Source organism: Macadamia integrifolia, chromosome 12 (assembly GCF_013358625.1).
Source record: "Macadamia integrifolia cultivar HAES 741 chromosome 12, SCU_Mint_v3, whole genome shotgun sequence".
NCBI classification, from domain to species: domain Eukaryota; kingdom Viridiplantae; phylum Streptophyta; class Magnoliopsida; order Proteales; family Proteaceae; genus Macadamia; species Macadamia integrifolia.
This window is the reverse complement of record NC_056568.1, coordinates 25,384,113-25,404,136: the sequence shown is the minus strand read 5'-3', so window position 1 is coordinate 25,404,136 and position 20,024 is coordinate 25,384,113. Positions and strand designations below refer to the sequence as shown.

The 20,024-nt window shown below is 37.8% G+C and overlaps 1 protein-coding gene across 1 annotated transcript; it reads left to right on the top strand.

Moving 5' to 3' along the window:
- Window positions 1–853: 853 nt before the first annotated feature.
- On the top strand, window positions 854–11,081 carry LOC122057068 (ribosome biogenesis protein NSA2 homolog). The gene is made up of 9 exons (XM_042619063.1): window positions 854–1,089; window positions 1,199–1,318; window positions 1,431–1,498; window positions 8,563–8,671; window positions 8,759–8,827; window positions 9,092–9,149; window positions 10,216–10,451; window positions 10,558–10,609; window positions 10,686–11,081. The coding sequence occupies exons 1-9, from the start codon at window positions 1,087–1,089 to the stop codon at window positions 10,751–10,753; spliced, it is 783 nt and encodes a 260-aa protein (XP_042474997.1). The 5' UTR covers window positions 854–1,086; the 3' UTR covers window positions 10,754–11,081.
- Window positions 11,082–20,024: the final 8,943 nt, after the last annotated feature.

Genomic DNA, 20,024 nt, shown 5'->3' with positions numbered 1-20,024 from the left:
GGTGAAAAACCATTGACCAATAAAATTTAAGCCAATATCATGGTTTGTCAAATCAAAGGGGAGTCTTGGGAGTCAGGAATGAATTAACTAGGATGAGTTCCAAGTAGGGGTGAAATAGAGTTGGGTTGAGCTGGGTTTCTTAAAATTCTAACTTAATCCTAGGTCTTCAAAATTCAATCCAGGCTCAACCCAACCTTGTTGAATTCATGTTCAGGCCCAACCCTGTCGGGTTCATACCAACCCAACCCGGCCCTGATAGGGGTGGGTCGGGCTCGGTTGGGTTGGGTTGACCTTGATTTTTGCAATGGTTGAATTAACCTTCATTGACTTGTTTTTGCCATTCATATCTTATACATTAAAAAAATTATAGAAAAATGAAATATCAATAGGAACCTTAAATTTCAATAAAAAATTCATGGTTAAATTTCAGACCGGGTTGGGTCAGGTTGGGTTGGGCAGAAGCCTCAACCCGAGCCTGACCCAACCCTGGGTTTTTTTTCAACCCTAATCCATCCTTAGGGTAAAAAGAACTTGGCTCAAACCCTGTTCGAACTCAGGGTAAACCAATATGGATTCGGATTGTCAAGGCTAAACTTTCATCCCTATAAGTTCCAGGCTTCTCAAGAGTGATCCCTATCTTGTGATAATTAGATAAATCCTGAAAATTAAGGACTTGTTCTAACATGACTATATGGGTGCCCAGATGCCTAATCGGGTATTCTTTTGATAAGGAAGGATGATTATTCCATTCTCCCATGGGTCAGCAACATCACGACCATTGTTCTCCAAAAAACCGCACTTAACCAAGCAAGCTCATGTGGGTTGTTATTATTTACCCTTGCATCAATTAGAGAATGAAGGGCATGGGAAGGCATGGAAAATAGGTTACGGATAATTTTATAAGTTTGGAAACCGACCTTGAGGCTCGACCGCTCGAGTACACTCCTATCGAGGTCCTTCACCTTTCGAGGAGAAAACCCTAAACCGACGAAACAAGCTCTCGAGTTCCTGAGCAAAAACCCCAAAACCGACGAAGCAAGGGTTTTGCTTCTTTTCTCTGCAGAAAATTTCTCCTCCTAGGGCACCATGGTTTGTGAAATTCACATTTACCTTTCTTTTGTGCAGAAATAATGCTTGTTTTAATGGTTTCCTTTGATGCATATAGTTCTCTTTCTTACTCTTTGTTGATCTTCTTTAGCCGCAAGGAGATTATATCGACCTTCATCGCAAGAGACATGGCTATCGCCATGATCACTTCGAGCGAAAGCGAAAGAAGGAAGCTCGTGAAGTTCATAAGCAATCAGCTATTGCTCAGAAGGTATTCTTTATTTATTTTTTTATCTCTGAACTTAGTGTTATTGCCTTCCCTTCTTTCGTGCTTTAATCTCTCCAATTTTTCACTTCTTAAATTTTTTTTTTTTTTTGATTAGACCTTGGGTATCAAGGGTAAGATGTTTGCGAAGAAACGGTATGCCGAGAAGGCTTTAATGAAGAAAACGTGAGTTCTCTTACATTCCTGTAGGTTTATGGGTTTAAGCGTCTTATTGATTTCATTTATTATTTGATCCCTTACTGCATTTCTCTTTCTCTATCTACCTTTAACTTTTAGGGGACAATTTGGTTTTTTAAATGAAATGAAAATCCGTTTGTGTTAGAACGTTTGAGAGGGATACTTGCACAAGCTGCAGCATACGAAACGGTTTTTATTGATTGAACATTGAACTAGTTTTGTTTAATTTTAGCAAGGTTGTAGAAATGATCTACTTAGCTACTTTACTATTCTTGGGAAGTATAATTGCTGCAAGTAGTATGTTGCTTGCGTAACTGAGGTCTATATGTAGAAATTAAAAGTTGTATCAAAGGCTGAGTAGCAGTTCATTTTCTTTGCATCATCATAAAAACAAGGAAGGGATGTGGGAATTCTCTTAATAGAGGTGCAGTCTGCAAATGTCGAGCATAGAGTGACAGGGGAGTGCACTTGTATGATTTGCTACAGGTTGGTGAGTAAGATTTAAGAGAGAATAATCCTATGACAAGAAACTTGAAAGTAGAAACTTTAATGCAATGAAAGTAGAGAAGTCCCCTATCTGACGATCTTTTCGTTGACTGATCCTCAATATCATTTGAAGATCATGGAGTCCATTGGAATGAGAACTCAACTCCCTGTGCCAGTTGGTGCTGATTACTCACGTATGTTTCCATTATGGCTTCCGAACACGTCCCTGACTTTAGGTGGTCAAGTGTTGCCCAAGAAGCACCCATCAAAAGTTAATTCAATGTTGCTTGCCAATGAGAAAATTGGAAACCGTCTAAGAAATGAATAGCAAGACGGGTCGAAATATGGCTATCCTGTTTTGATCTTGAGGCTCAGAAGGAACCCCTCATGGTTACTCATATGCAAAAGGCCCCTGAAAAACCTGCATGGCTACCTACCTGGTCAATAATCTCTCAGTAATACTCTAAAGTGATTGTATATATTCCCCAAAATGTATCAAATGGTGGCTCCCTTGAGATATCATCTTACAAAAATTTTCATTCTGAAAAGCATCGAAAAGCATCACTCTGTCAAAGTAGGTATTTACTGTGGGAGGGTTCAGCAACTTCAGCTTACTCTAAAAAGGATAAGGAGTGAGACCATACAGCAAGGGCGAATTATCGTATTCAAGTTTGTAAAATTTCCTCAAGACATTGTCTGTGATTTCTGCTTTGGCTTTACATCCATACCAGAGAATCATTGATTATGCCTGTTGGGGTTTTTTGCCATATCCGCCAATATTTTAGTCTTAGTTCTGCTGACCATCATAGGACCTCATGGTCAAGCTTTTTTAATTTTGATTTGATATTCTGAAATTACTTGAGATGCATTTGGATCCATCAACATCATCTTCAAACCATTTTGTACCTGGTTGTAATTTACAAGGGCCATGCACATTCTTGAGTAGTCGAATTTGAATGGACAGATGTTTTTATTTTTCTATCTTGGAAAAAAGTTTTGAGAATTATTTTAATGCCACTCTAGGAAGGACAAGCTGGTGTGTGTGTGTGTGTGTGTGTGTGTGTGTGTGTGTGTGTGTGACCCAATTATTTTAACAATCGCTTGCCTTTTGTTTTAGTTTTTATTTATTTATTTATTTTTTAAATAAGCAGCAACCTTAGCAATCTTTGTTTCTTGCTTGTTAGTCCATGGGAAATTAGAGTTATGCGGTACATGGTTCAAGATGCTTTCAAAATCTCCAATTTCCATTGTCTGGTTCTTGTGGTTATGTCTAGGGGTGTTGATGGGTACCTAACTGTGTGATTACCTCTCTCTCCCGACACTAGTTCTTAGAATAAGGAGAAGGATTTCATACCCTACATCTAAATGGCGTGGGCAAGGTTGAGACTCTTAGTTGTTTGCTAAGTGGCCGTTTCACAACACTTCTATTCTTGGAGATTGTTCTTTTATAGAAGTGTTCATTTTCGATTCCATGCTGTGAGAACACTCTAGTGAAATAGAAACAACGTTTAGTAAAATTGTTCCAGAAATGTCCTTAGAATAGGAAAAGAACAGAAACAGTGTTTGGCAAACACTTTATATAGATTCACTTCTGAACAATAAAATCAATAAATAGACATGCCATTATTACCATTTTCGGGCCTTGATGGATTCGAACCACCATTTCTTGGAACATGCTTGAGACATACTATATTCCAAGTGCTCTACCAATTTGAGCTAAAGACCCATCAAATAGAGTTGGAATTTACAAGTAACTATGAGACCTAGCCACAAAGCTTGCTTCAAAGTAAATACCGAATGGGGTTTCTAAATTTCAGTTAAGATTTAAAGCATTGTGAGCCTATAAAAATATAATCTCAAAACGGAACTATTGCACAAATTACATCATTAGGCCTGAACAAGAAGCTATAACAACCACTCATAGTGAACAACAATCTCTATCAAATATAAAACCATAAAAGTAGCTGGTTTGTGAAATAATTCTCTGGAGGTTATCAAACTATGTTTAATCAATCAATAAACAAGGAGTAGTTTTAAATCATCACTCATTTTAGGTTCATTTTAGTTTATGAGTTACAACAATTGGAACTAAGAAAATTCACATAAATGTCTTTAGCCAGAGATGAAACAACAGTCCAAATTGAAAATCTAAGGATTAAAAAGGCAAAGAAGGCATGCTTAACTAAGAATTCTTGAATAGAAGAAAGTGTGTGCAATACATGCTAAAGCATGGGACTGAAGCCCAAATGGGACAGCACTGCAGTGGTTCACAAGAGGTTTTAGAAAAGAATACATATTCAGATGCACAAGGTTAAATAGAGCAGTTAGGTCCATATAGCCTTCATTGATGACAGATTTACAGTCCATGGTTTTTCTAATTCTGTTTCATAATTTCTCTTTAAATTCTTATGTAGTTAGTCCTTTTAGTTCTATGTACAGGTGAGAGAAAGCCCCAAAAAATAATGAGATATAAAATCAGAATTCATGCTAAAAAAATTTTAAGATAATGTCTCATGATCTACAGATCCAATAATCAGAATTAATTGCAGTGAATACATGCTTAAAAAAATTTTAAGTATTCATGATTGTCCCCATTAATCTGGGACTAGGTTTGTTAATTGACAACTATGATTCATAGAGAAGATTAAGGATTTCAAGATTTGTAGGTGGTTCATACACTGAACATACAGAGACACAGTACCCTTACTTGCCAAATATGTTTTGAATGCACAATACATTTCCTCACATTTGCTAACTACATGCATAACAGGGCAGATGTCTTCTCTTGTAGAACCAATTCCTAAGTTCAAGGCAATTTTACGTAGTGTTTCCCAAATGCTCTGTTTTACTTCAAGGGCTGAAACCCTAACAGGCAATTTTGCATTCAACCAATACATCATATTCAACCAAGAAAAAGCTTCTCTTCCCCAAGCATGTGTTTTAAACTCACATACACAAGAACTAAATAAACCATAAATCACTAGGTTTCATTTGTACTTTTAACAAATTCACTACAAAAATGATAACATATATATTAGGGTAAATTAAAATTCTTGATTAGATTTGGGGAAATTACCCTCTCCTTCTGGTTTGAGGTTTTCGTCTGGTTCTTGAAGTCCCTCCTTCAAATTCCTATTCAAATATACCCTAGATTGTTAGAAATCGCATGTAAAAGGGGAGAATAGAGAAGAGATATGAGGGGAAAAACTTACCTCCTTGTCTGGATGCTTCACAAGTCACCCTGAACTTGATTCGCAAGTCGGCGATGAGATTGAACACAAGGAGATAGCTTGGTGCTTGAAATTCTTCAGAGTAGCAGGTCTTTGAACACTGTCTCAGAGTTCTAGGTCTTAAAGTTCTTAAGCGTACTTTAGCATTTCTGTGTCAAATGGGGTCACGATGAGTTCTTTAGAGTAGCAGGTGCTTGAAGTTAAGTGAGTAGCAGATAATCGTTGAACACGAGACCTTCGTTTGTGTTGACAACGCCTTCTCTTCATTTGTAGCGTTCACCAGGGAGGTGTGAGCATCGTTCGGGTTGAGAAGGGGAGGAGAAAGTTTTGGGGTTATTATCTAGAATGAAATGAAAATAGGTCTTGCCCTTGTTCTTTCAACTTGTCAAAAGAACAAACAAAACACCTTTTTGGTGTTCTTGCAATCTATTCTAAAATTGCTCTTTTCCATTGGTTCATTCAGTGGGAATACAAAAATGAACCGGACATGCCAAACGCATTTATAATATATTTGCATTCGCACTGAATAGAAGAACACCAGAAACATTCTCGCAGAGTGTTATCTAACGGCACCTAATTGTGGAGGGTAAGAGACAGAGTCCTACTCTTCCCATTTGCCTAATTTCCTGTTTAAATAGGGACAGCTAATTGATTTCAGGCTGTTCTCTTCTATTTCAACTTGTAGAACTGAATGTGTCACAGTAAGATCTAGGGATTCTCTCTTTGTGTGTCTTGTATGATTGATTACTTGACAGATCATCTTTGTTGTCCTTTCACTGAGAGGAAGATAGCTTTCATGCTGGGTGGGGGTTTGGGGTCTAATGTGGATTCCAACCCTATCTTCTAATTATTTCATCCTACTTGATGCTTTCCCTGGTACTATCCCGTGGTTTTGAATTTGTGGGGTTATTTCTTTGGGGCCACCACACCTCTGCCTTAGGCCTGACGAAGTTATGTTTGCAGTGGTTGAAGGGCATGCACCCCAAACTGATCTGGCAGAGTGATCTTCCAGACATGAATGTTGGTAACATGAAATAGATAATGGAAACTGTGCAATTGGATTCTGCCTGCTTGCCAGGTCGACAGAATTGTTATTTTTTATATCTGTTCTCTCTTCAGAAAGCAAATGGCTCATTTACCATTGGAGGAAGCAAGGAAGGAAGGCTATTGAGAGTTAATGCTTTTGGATAGCCACGTTGCTGTTGGAGCAATTGTTCATTGCTTCTTCTGCACCTTCATACAATAGCCCCGCCCCTCATCCCATCTTCAACTTCATTGCTGATCGAGAGTAAGAGGGTGGTGGCACTTTTCTAGCCCCAAAATTGACTCAATGAATTCAAGGTGCCTCTGTTTTTTGAAAGAGGACTACGATTGGTTCTTTCCCCTTGCAGCTTTCAGGCACTTTGACTTACCAACGCCTAGTTAACATTCCTTAATGTTTACTTTCAATTTTACAGAACATGATTTCCCATGGCTAATTTCTACATTCTGTTCTTTGAGGATTTGGAGGTTTTTGTCTAAACTATGCTAGCCTCATGGCACTCTTTCTTTGGTTGAACAAGCTTTCTCTCCCTGTTCTGTCATTTTGGAAGTTGCATTGCCAGGTTATTGAATTAATCATGCAATGGTTCTGAATATGGATATTCAGATCTGTGATAGATGTGCAGGGCAATGTGAATTGCTATTTTGGTGGGGGGGGTGATAGGCGGAACACAAGATGTGGGAGTCATGGGGAGCCGATAATGTAGGACAAGAATTGACAAACCAACCTAGTCTCAAAACAGCAGGATACTTTCAAAGAACAGCCACAAACAAAAGTAGGACGATAGCAGAAATCGATCAGACAAAACAGAAATCAGATCTGGAAAAGTGAACCATCGATCCCAAATACTGAAGTGTTTCTGGTCAGATCAGTATCACTGATAACAGGGGCTTACAAGGCTTCAAACAGGTTCAATTCAACTTAGTAACATGAACCACAGTCCAAGAGAACAATAGAAACTGGAACAGATCTATCGATCTCAGTTGTGGAAAACGCAGGTCACTAAAAGACAAAATTATAGAAATTTTTTTATATCATCAAATTGGCTGACCAGAATTAGCCCAAACCAGGGTCGATCTTCGGGTAGGGAGGAAGAATCGACCAGAAGTAGAGCCCAAAACACTGGCTGGAACTGCTTCAGATAGCAGACAACCGATTGTGAAATCTGAAGAATTTTTGGGCAGAGTTAAAGTCTGAATACCTAGTTGTTGATCAACAGTAAAATCCTTGAGGAGAAGACCCTTGAAAGAGAAAGAACACTTGAAGAAAAGTAGATCCTCCTGGGCTTCTCACCACAAGGAGTCGATGGATCACACACCAATCCACACTTTGATCAAACACAAAGTAAGCATTCCCAGAGGAGACGCAGCAGCAACATAGCTTTGTTAATTCATAAAATCGTGGAGGCTTAAGTGAGCCCTCCCCTTTATTTATAACTTTGATGGGAAGATTACAATTTAGAAATTAGCATAGTTGCTGAAACTGAAGTTTCCAAAAACTGAAATTGGAAACTTATAAAATAGCAAGTCTTCTAATTACTAAAACTGAAAATAGAAACTAGGAAAGTAGAAGCTAGTGAAAATAGAAACTACTGAATACTAAAAGTAGAAACTAGATCCCATCAAAGCAAGCAGAATCCTTAGCTGTCCTTGCCCTGGCCGACTCCCCTCTTCCTCTTTTCATACGTCTTTAATGCTGCATCAGCCGGAGATGTTAAGAGGTGGAGATGTGAAAAATGATGACGGTCATGATGATGACAGTGGTGGTGGTGGCGGCGATGGTCTGGAATGGGAATGGCAGTAGTAATGGAGCTAACAGTATCACCAGAGTAGTGATAAAAGAAATAAATGACAACAGAGTTTGGCGAGGGTTGGAAATATGGAGGGAGAGAAACCTGTATTTATAAAGCCTTCAGAAAATCCTCCATCTCTGAACTAGATTGCCAAGTCCTCATCTATTGATCTGATTTAATTACTGCCTGCTCTCCTGTTTTGTTTGGTATATGGTAGAAGAAATAGAATCATATCTTTATTAAAATTTTATTTGAAATTCCTTGTTTTTGTATCTAACCTGTCATGGTTAGCAGTTGCTCCTTTATATAGCCGCTACTCGTCGTTTTGATTTCATTGTCTTGCTTTCAAATTTGAAAATGAAGACGCTTTTTTTTTTAACCAGTTCAAGGCAATTGTGACAGATCTCATGTTACTCTACATTTTTTAAATTTCTTCAATTACTAGTTTGCCCTCGAACTTTCAACTGTGGTCTTGTACTTAAATTATTTTTTACTTTGACAGGCTGGCTATGCATGAAGAATCATCTAGTAGGCGTAAGGTGGATGACGAGGTTCATGAAGGAGCTGTTCCTGCATATCTTCTAGATCGTGAAACAACAACAAGGGCAAAGGTTCGTAGTTCATGTCAATCAGATAGTTCGCTGTTGTTGGTTTCAGGCTTTCATGCATGCTATTTATGAAATCAATGGTTTATGCAGGTTCTTAGCAACACTATTAAGCAAAAGAGGAAAGAGAAGGCTGGTAAATGGGAAGTTCCGCTACCTAAGGTAAGTAATCTTTGACCTTGGACCTCTATTGTTATTTGCAGATGTGCTTCTTTGAGTTCTCCCTACTTTAGTCCCACCCCCCCCCCAAAAAAAAAAAAAAAAAGAATGCTGGAGTTAGAAACCTGCCAAAAGGGCAAGCTAATGTAATTATGTTTGCGGTTAACTGTCTTTCGTTTTATGTGCAGAGATTTTCGACTTACATTGTAAATTTTTTTAATCAGTACATTTCTGACTGTTGGGGAATTTTACTATTTCCTTCTATAGGTGAGACCTGTTGCTGAAGATGAGATGTTTAGGGTTGTCAGGTCTGGTAAACGGAAAAGTGAGTATCTTCTATGTTTTTTTTTTTTTTTTTTAGTTCTTATATTGATTAGTAAATTTGATATCTTTTATGGTGTTTAATGTTGTTTAATCTTTTCCTCTCATTTTACTCTTGCCTTTTGTTTTTCTAAATTTCGATATCTGTTTCTCTAAGGTGGTTTTATTTTTTCTCTCATTTTGATGTATGTGTTTTTGGTCCCATTTTATGCAATGAGATGCTTTGTGGACCCATTTTTCTCGAAGATACGAACATTGGACTGGGTTCTGAGTGTCATTGTGATGAGAGTACCAAGCAAAAGTGTTTAAAAAAGTATTTCCTATCCGTTTATATGTGTATCTTTAGCGTACCTCGGATACGATAGGATACTCTCCGATACATATCTTAATGTTGACCGACCGATATGATGATTGATACCTGATACTTTAATCTTTGTGGTTAACTTGGATGTCAAAAGTGTCACCAGATGTAGAAATGATATAAGGTGCCTAAGCCTTCAAATGATTGAGGCGCATGGTGCTAAGTGAGGTGAATGCCTGTTTGAAGCAGACAACTTTTATGAAGGAAGCTATTTTCTAGCCAAATCACATCGAGACAAATTTCAAGCTTGATATATAGCATACAGTGGAGATATCTTTGGTGGTTGACATGGATGCTTTCCTGATTAGAATATAAGAAGCCTGGATCCTCACCAAGGACTTAGCACTACACTTATATTTGGCATTGTGATTTAGGAGTGAAACTAAATCATATAAGATGTTTCGCTTTTGGTTTATTGCATTCTAATGACAACACATGAATCAGGTCTGTTTTTGCTATGTCCACTTGATGAATTTGAAATTCTTTTCCTATAAAAATAAAATAATAAAAAAACTGAAATTCTTTTATTCTTGTTTGACTTATGGATTGTGACTCAGTTACTTGTCATTCTAAATCATGAAAGCAGAGATGCAATTATAGTCTTAGTGTTTACTCTCCTCTCCTTTCTTGTGGGCATTCTCATCCCCTTAATAAAGTCTTTTGTTATTCAACATGGATGAAAGTTTCTGAACATGTTTGATTTTTGCAGCAAAACAATGGAAGAGGATGGTAACCAAGGCCACATTCGTGGGACCTAGTTTTACAAGGAAGCCTCCAAAGTATGAGCGCTTCATTCGTCCGACAGGCTTGCGGTTCACCAAAGCCCATGTCACACACCCTGAGCTTAAGTGCACATTTAATCTAGAGATTATTGGAGTGAAGAAAAATCCCAATGGTCAGATGTACACTTCTTTGGGTGTTATGACCAAGGGAACCATCATCGAGGTAATATTAAAGCTCCTAACTTTGGTAGTTCTGTTGATAGCTTTCATCCCTTTCAACCACCCTGAAGACCTATGTTTGATTAATGAAAAAAAATTCCACTCTGCAGGTGAATGTTAGTGAACTTGGTCTGGTTACTCCAGCTGGGAAAGTTGTGTGGGGTGAGATTCTTTCTGGTTCCTATTTTGTTCTCATTGGTTCATTCTTTCTTCTGCTAATATGGTTTGTTGGTTACAGGAAAATATGCTCAAGTTACAAATAACCCAGAGAATGATGGTTGTATCAATGCTGTTCTGCTTGTCTAGAAGAGTTTATGCTTGGTACCGTTGTGCCCATATGGAAAACCTTTGTAACATGAGAGCAATCCAAACTGTACTGAACAATGCAAGATTCTCTTGTTCCAGTTAGAGTGGTTTTGCATGGGACAGATCCTAATTTTGAGTAGGTTAGTATTTTTGTTCGGTAAGAAAGTATTGCAAGAGAATAGAGGGAATTTCCCAGGCTCCTATGGAGCCCTGTGGATCATTTGTGTTGCCATATTGAGTCGGGGAAAATTACATTGATATCTCCTTAAAATAAAATTTTCTGAGTAGGGATATAAATGGTTAATGGAAAATCCGTATTTTATTTGTATTTGTATCTATTTTAAGGGAATCCATATTTGAAAATTCAGTTCTTGGGAACTATCTGAATTCATTTGAAAACTAATTGGTTGTGATTACAGATTTTTCAATTTCAAATTGGATGCTATTCGATTTGTGTAGGTCTGATTATAAAAATATTAATAAATAATAATTTTGTTAAAGTTCTATCAATTCATGGTATATTGAATTGATATTACAAGTAATTAATCAAGAAATTAAATTTATATAAAAAAATATCCATCCAGACATGTGTAATTTTATATATACACGGCAACATCAACCTAGTGGATACTGGATTTGGTTTTGAACTTCTTGGGTTGAATTTTTGTCTTTTGGTGTTGTTTTAAGTCGTTGAGGTACCAATAAAAAAAGAGCAACAATGGCATATCAATGCAAGGTGTGAACTTGGCTCTGACCTATCTAAGAAATTTTCCTAAATGAGAATATGCATTAGTTAATGTTTCATTGCCTTGAATAGTCGAGAACTTGAAACTGATTTTTATAAAGCTTCAAAAAGTAACACGCGAGTCAAATGACATATAATCTCATCACAGAAGTGGGACATATTCAAAGAAGTCCTGAACCTCTAATGGGTAATAACACCCCGGGTCTATTTGAGAAAGGAGGTCATTTGTCATTCCCAGTACAATGGAGGGTACTGTCGTCCACTTATCTAACAATTTTCTCCAATATTAGCTAAAGAATAAATCTGCACACTTGACACAATAGTTAAATTCCACTATTGCAACATGTTGGTCACAGGTTCAAAACTTGGAAACCCCCTCTTCTGCGAAGTAGGGGGTAAAGCTGCGTAGACTTGCTCCTCCCAGACCTTGCAGTAGTGGGAGCCTCGTGCACTGAGTTGCTCTCTCTCTCTCTCTCTCTGCTCACAGCTATAGTGACATACTTACGTGGCTCGAATTGTAGGCTCCCTAACCGTGTCCGGATGCTCGAGGTACAGCAGGCGAACCAAGTTCGTCTTTAGTCCATAAAAGAGAGTTATTAAAATGAAAGATGAGTAGAATGACTAAAAGGAAATCCAAAATAACACTGACCATAAACATAAAAGTAAGTAACAACCACCATTGCAGTATCATAGATGCAGCACATAAAATACTTGAGCACCCAAACAAAAGTTGAGAAAGAAAAACAAAAAATGAGCGGGGCAATCAGATCGACTGCAAATCACCCCATCGGTGCAGATTGATATGTATTTAGGGCTCCCATTTGTCGGGGGCAAATTATCCAGAGCGGATTGCAAAGGTCTCATGAACAGGATAAATCATAAGCTTAGGGCATAGAAACAAAATTCTTATCTTATGCAGGTAAACATGCTCTCATTCAGTCGGCCCTCACTGTCATGCCTATGCACTATATGTCTTGCTTCAGTCTTCTTGCTTCTATTTTGAAACACCTTGACAAAGCATGTCAAAATTTCTTTTGGTCGAACGGGAAGGCTAAACACACACCCACCAATGGTTGGAAAACTATTTGTCAACCAATGTCTTGCGGTGGCCTTAACCTAAAGCTCTCCAAACCAATGAATAAGGCACTACTTGCTAAGAAAGCATGGTCTCGTCTTACTCCAAGCAATACTTACTGGGGTCGCCTTATGAAAGCTCGATATTTTCCCAATTCAACATTCCTTTTGGCTGCATGTCCCACCAGTGCCTCCTGGGGATGGAAATCCATTTATGGGGCTAGAGAGCTTCTTCTTAAGGGTTTGTTTTGTCAAGTGGGAAATGGAATGACCATTAATCCTTGGAAGGATTATTGGATCCTTGGAGTGCAGCCACCTTCGGCTCCTTTTCCTCTGCCTTCGAATGCTCCTCGATTAATTTCTAATCTTATTCTCCATCAGTCTGCATCATGGGATCTTTATAAGGTCGTCCATTGGTGGCCACCAGATATTGCTCTCAAGATTTTGTCCATCCCCCTTCCTATGACTGCCTCACAAGATCGTTTTATTTGGCTTGTTACCTCAAATGGTTCTTTCATGGTCTCTTCGGCATACAGGATAGCTCTCGGTCTTCAATCCCATTCTATCAGTTCAGTTTGGCAAAGTTTGTGGCATTTACCTTTGACCCCTAAGATCCAATTTTTTGCATGGAAAATTCTCCATGACAGAATTCCAATTCCTTCTCTATTGAATGCCTAGGGATTCCACCTTCCCAACTTTTGTCCATGTGTGTAATATTGAGGCATCTAGCCTATCTCATCTTTTCTTACAGTGCCCATTTTCAACTTGTGGTCATTGGTTGGGATTCCTTTTCATTTGGAATGGAGTAACATTAGGGGCAACCTTATGACTAGTCTTCAATTATGCTCTTCTCGGCATGGCCTCTCTCAATCAGTTGTCTTGATCCTATCACAATTATGGTTAGCATATACTGAAAAGATCTCAGGAATACTAATAGGTCACCCTTTCATTGGCACCGACCCAAACTTCATCTCCTCGTTCTACTCTTATTTCATGGATACCTCCTAATGATGGAACCATCAAATTCAATGTTGATGGAGCTGCTCTGGGTTCCCCTGGGCTGGCAGGTGTGGGCGGCATTGCTCGAAACTCGAATGGTGGCTTTGTCTTATGCTTCTCTGCGGTTGTTGGTCTTGCATATGTGTGCGTGGCTGAAGCTCTTGCAATCAGAAAGGTCCTTTCTTTAACTATGCAGAAGGGTTACCACAATGTTGTGATGGAGAATGATTCCCTTATGATCGTCAACATTCTCAATCGTCAATGCTTTTCTATTCCGCGGCAGATTCATCACCTCATGACTTGACTGTTGGTTGTTATATTCGGCAGTCCCTTTTGTCAGATTTCAGCATACACATCGTGAGGCCAACTTTGTTGCTGATCAACTTGCCTCTAACAGGCCAAATATTTGTACCATTTTTTGTTGTTTATTTTATTTTATTTTTTCCATTAACCATATTTCACAGCTGAAATTGTCTCTGCCTTTGTCGGCTTGGAAACAATTCCCTCAATAAGCACTGGTTAAAGTGCTAGGCTCAATTCTTGAAAGAAGTAAGCTCTTTAGAAAGAAAACCTTTGAAGCCACATTTAGTATGGTCGAATAGGTAACAACATACGTTTATGGCGCTGAGAAGCTTGAAGCCCAGCATTCAGCTTCTACTGGATTATCAGCTTCAAAGGCAGGAAGACTTAGTCAGGTTTGAGTTATTTAGAATTGATTGCATGTCGAAGGCTCCACAGGAGTTGAACCCAAAATTTGTCAACACCTCTGTACAGATGAGCTCTTAGATCCATTTTCTTTTCCTTGAGATACTACATGATTCACGACAAAGCACAACTATAATTGATTTGACAACCGAGGAAGTAGCGATCAATTGGATGACAATTGATCGGTCCAACATGAATTAAAATAGGAGCCGGTTCGATAGGAAACTTTTGAAAACATAGTGCACCTAGGTAAATAAGGAACGAGACGAATGTAGAGGTCAAATGAGCTTCCCACATCCAAAAGATGTCCCACATAGGTCTTCCCTGAAACCCCCCAGTCACAAAGGTAAACAACGTAGAAAAAGCACCCATTTCTATATCAGTTATGGAAGAGCGTTCAGAGTGACGAACAATTCACCAATGAGTTGAGTCTTTATAGGAGAAGAATTTGGGACAAAGGAGATTTCGACTAGCACTTCCAAAGTCTAAGTAGACTTCCTTGTGTTGCCACTGAAGCCGTAGCAAAAGTGAGTCTTCATAAGGCAATTGTCACTACTTATGAACCTGAACCTAAACCTGAACCTGGGGTTAAAGGAGCGGGCCGCTCTTCTACTTTGATTTTGGGCAATGTTTCTCATCAAGTTTTTGCTCTCTTACCATCAAAAGAGTAATTAGTAGCTAAAGATAATTAGCTTGTGGCATAAACAACGTTTTAGTCATCCTTATGCTCTTCGTCTGCATTCTCAAAGTAATAGAATAGGTCAAAGTTTCTCATTTTATTATTGTCATTTAGCCCAACATTCTTTTGTCTCATTTCCAAAAAATTCATAAGAAAATAAATGCTAATTGTTTTTTTTTTTTTTTTTTTCCCCCATTTATGCTTGTTCACTTTGATGGTTGGGGTCCTACACCTTTTAGCTCTAGATGTGGCTACTCTTATTATGTGATCGATGTTTCATTTATTGATAATTTCTCTCATTGTAATTGGATTCTTCCCTGACCCAACTTGCCATGGTTCAATCTTCAGTAGTTGAGAGTTGAGGTTAAAGTTAGGAGGTCCAGTTTGGATTAGGCCAAAACACCTACTAGATGTGAAGTCCACCCATATGCCCATCGCCCAAAAGACCAAAAAGAAGGAATTATCAAACTTTCTACATTCATTAATAAAGGTGACTCAATAGCAATAATATGATGTTCTCTCCAAAAGATAAGTAATAATCACCTAGAGTCAATACAACAACAACTCAGCCTTATCCTAACTAAATGGAGTCTTGGATATATGGATCCTTGCCCTCCATCAGCTCTATTCGACCTCATACTTGATAAAAAGCCTAAGCCATGCATGTCTTTCCTCACTTCTCCTAAGAACATCTTAAGTCTGTCCCTAGTTCTTTTAGATCCTTCAATTTGAATCAAATCACTCCATACGGGAGCATCCAAAGGCCTGTGTTGAACATACTATTCAAGAACTCGGAAATCTTGGCTGAAATCTCAATCGACCCTGAGACAAAACCTAGAATTACCAAAATTTTGGAAAATTTGACTCAAGTTTTTAGCAATAGCCCAAGAAAAAAATTTGGTTCAGCTAGATTTCGGTGGTTTCGAACCAGGCTAAAACCAATTCGAAACTCGAGATTTCGAACCTTGATTGAACGTGGCCATGCTACCTCAAACAGCTTTCTCATCGCTTATCATGTAACAAAGCGGCCCCTAAACTGGCTCTAATACGATCATTCTTACTTTATCCTTCCTAATTTTACCACTCATTCATTTGAACATCCTCATCTCCGATACACTAAGTTTATCTACATGATGCTTCTTAGCTGCGTAAACTTTAGCACCGTACATCATCTAATTGATCGCATGATTGTCCCATAAAATTTTCCTCTTAGTTTTAAGGGAATACGTTGATCACACAACACTCTAGGCTCATCTCTCCCCTTCATTCATCCTATTTTAATTCTTTGTGAAACATCATCCTCTACATCACCTTCTTTATTTAATGTTGAGCCCAGATACCTAAAGTAATCACTTTGTGGAACCTCCCTCTCATCAATTTTTGCAACCTCATTATCCGTCCTCATGTAGCTAAAGTTATACATCACATACTCCATCTTTGTTCTACTTTTCTTAAAACGTTTTGATTCCAAGGTCGATCGCCATAACTCCAATTTGGCGTTAATCCCTGCTTTATTCTCATCCACCAAAATAATATTAATTCATCCATGACAAGGCAAACAAATAGAAGCTTAAAACTGATCCTTGATATAACCCAATTGTAATTGGGAATTTACTACTTTGACAACCCCCCCCCACACAAACACAAGTCTTAAACCAATCAACACACCATCATACATATATTTAATTTTTATATTTACTTGAAACATTTTTCTTTAGTACTTGCCTGATTAACTCTCTAGGGACTCTATCATCAGCTTTTTCTAGCTCAATAATATGGAGATCCTTCTTGCAATCTCTAAATCTTTCAGTGAGTCTCCTAACTAAATAGCTTCTGTCATGGATCTTCCTGGCATAAAACCGAATTGGTTCCCCGTAATAGTAGTTGCTATTACTAGCTTTTTAGGAGGTTATTGAGGTGGTTAGTATACCATCAAATGGATAGGAGTTGGATTCATAAATCAAGGGATCGTGTATTCCATGCGGGAAATCTATACGAAGATGGTGTAAATGGTTTCCTAGAGTTTGGTTTTTCTAAAGTACTCACAAGGGGAAAGATTACATGCCTGTTTGTAAATGCATTAATCAATGGCAAGGAACACGTGATGAAATATTTGACCACTTGATAGTTGATGGAATTATGTCTGGCTAAATATTGGCATTAATTTTATACTAATTCACCTTGTTTAATAGGAAAAGTTCCTTTTTTGAGGATGAGGTACATGTGGAAAGAGTTCAAGCTTACTTTGAGGAGAGAGACAAAGAAAACGTATGCTGATTTATTTGATGCTCCTCGCCCTACTCATCCCACAGACATTCCAATTGATCAATGGGATTACCTCATAAGGATGTGAACATTTATGGAGTGGCAGGTAATATAATTTTGTCTGAAATAATAAATTAATAGTCTTCATTTTACTTAATTCCATGAGATATATAATTTAATGATGAGTTTGATGTATGATAGACTAAATATAACAAAAATAAAAAGAGCAGAGAAGCACAAACAATGTCCCATACAGACGGGCAGATGACCTCTGCACAGGTTAAAGATAATATAGTAAGTTTCTTAGGCACAACTGATCATGAACTGTTAGTAGTATAATTTATGCATTTGAAATTATTTGATCTCACTCTGACATCTATTTTTTTAGAGGAAGAAAAATCCTAATGGTGCGGAACCTTCTAGAATTCAAATGTTTTAGGTTACCCACACAAGGAAAAATGACAGCATAGTAGATGAAGCTTCAAGAGAAATCATAGGAAGTGCTTCTGGCAAAATTAATATATATGTTATTTGATCTAACTCACATATTTTAACTATCTTTTTTTTTTTTTTCATGTCAAATTGCTGCATGATTCTTTGATTATAAAAATGGTCGTTTGGTTTGGCATCATCAATGAAGCAATAAGACAGTGTGCAAGCTAGATTTGCAAAGTCGGAGGGACAAGTTAGCAGTTTGATGGAAAAATTAGAAGACATTGACAATTTGAAAGCCCAAGTAGCACTTCTAACCCAAGCGCTTGTAGGTCGACGTAGCTCATAGAGTTCAGTTTATTTATGTAAGAAAAATATTGCATTTGGTTGGTTGGTTGGTTGGTTGGTTTATTTAATTAAGTAGTACTATTGATGTTGCTCTTTACTTCATTTGAGCAGTTAACAATTGAGGATATTACAGAGGCTGACCCATATTTAGGCAATCTATTTACACAAGTAAACATTATATACTTTGGCTTCCTAGTTAATATGGGTAAAAATTATTACCTTGTAGCATATGGAAATGGAATCATGACAAATTTGACCTGGTGGGAGGTGTTGTTTTGATTGCATTCTCTCATTTCTTTTGGATCATAAATGACATTCAAATATGTTTTGGCTGCTTTTAGATCTCATTTTCTCTAACGCTGACTTTTTATTGTATTTTGTTTCTAGTTCTGATGACATTTCATTCTTTATGAAATAAACAAATTGAGGGAGAGGGATTGCTACGACCCCAGAGTTCAGTTTCCCACCAATAGGTGGTGGGTGATCTAATTTTCCAATATGGGACATTTAAGGAGAGAGTGTGGGGTCTACCGGTGGGATGTGAGAGGATTTTCTTAGGAATCAACACACTGGCGGTGTGAGCTTTTTTTTTTTTCATAAATTAATAGAAAAAAAAGAATGTTAGGTCAAGAGTTCTGTGTTTGACCAACATCCTCTATTTATTTACTACTACTTGGTTGATTATTGGAGGATGTTGATTGAGCCACAGTTCCATGTCTTCAGGTGCAATACTTCATATTGCTGGGACTTATTGAACAAATATATTTCATCTTTTCTTTGTTTATTAGTTCTTAATTTAATTTTATTAACATTACTATTAAGAAATCATATTCTCCCAATTTATATTATATCCTTGAAACTATCTTTAAGTATTGTAGTTATTTTGACTATGCTGCCATCAGTCCATTACTCATACCCTTATATTGAATTAACCACGTCCTGGAAGTTCCTTGCACTTGTGTTTTTTAAATTTCTCTTAAACCTTTGCTTACCTTTCTTGTTATATAAAAATAATTCTTTGCGTCACATTCCTTTAGTTGTTTGGATGCTGATTATATGATGACCTTTCGGATCTAGATCCTCTGTTATTCTTCAGTCTGTTATTCTTGTGTTATTCTAGGTGCAGAAGATGACATGTGGCGAAGAAGAGGTGGACGGCCCAGATTAAGTGAGAGAAGAATGTACCATTAAAACCGATTTTAAATGAGGAAACCGATTTAAGTTCGATACAAACTGGTTTGGTTCTCTCACAAAAATGATTCAAACCTGCGACATATCTCTCTCACTCTTAAACCTCTTCTTTGATCTTTCTTCTCTCCTATCTCACTATTACTCTTCAATCTGCTCATTCTCTCTGTTGATCTCCACCACAACTTTCAGTCAGGGCCAATTGCTAGATCCTCTGCAATATTCCATAGCTGGATCTGATTTTTCATCAATGTAAATGTATTGAACTCTAAAACCCACATGTTTAATTGAGAGACAGAGATAGGTCTTTAAAAAAAAAAACCCTCAATCTCTCAAGATTGCGACCCACCAACACCAAATTAAGGTACTTCCCGGCTAGCTCGAACGCTAAGCTCTTTCCGATGCGATTGGTGGGTCCCGTCACAAGTGCCCACAAACCATATTTCTTGAGATCCTTTTCAAGTCTCACGAAGTAGCGTAAACCCATCTGAAGGAAGCTAAGGCGGAGTTGAGCACCAGGAGGAAACCCTGAATCAATGGAACCAAAACCAAAAGGGTTGAGCTCTGATCTACTCCCCAATACAGAGCTCCATCTTGCTCTTTGTACCAGAGATCGAAAGAAGAAGTAGCAAATCTGTAAGAGAGAGAGAAGAAGAGAGATAACAGAGAGAAAAAGAGAAGTAATAGAGTTGAATCACTCACTCACAGTGTTATCAATTCGGCCGAATAATTCGCGAAATATTCGGCCGAACCGAATTTTTTCTGAATTTTATCAAAAATTCTGACCGAATCCGAATTAAAAATAAAATTCGGTAAAATTCGTGATTTTTTCAAAA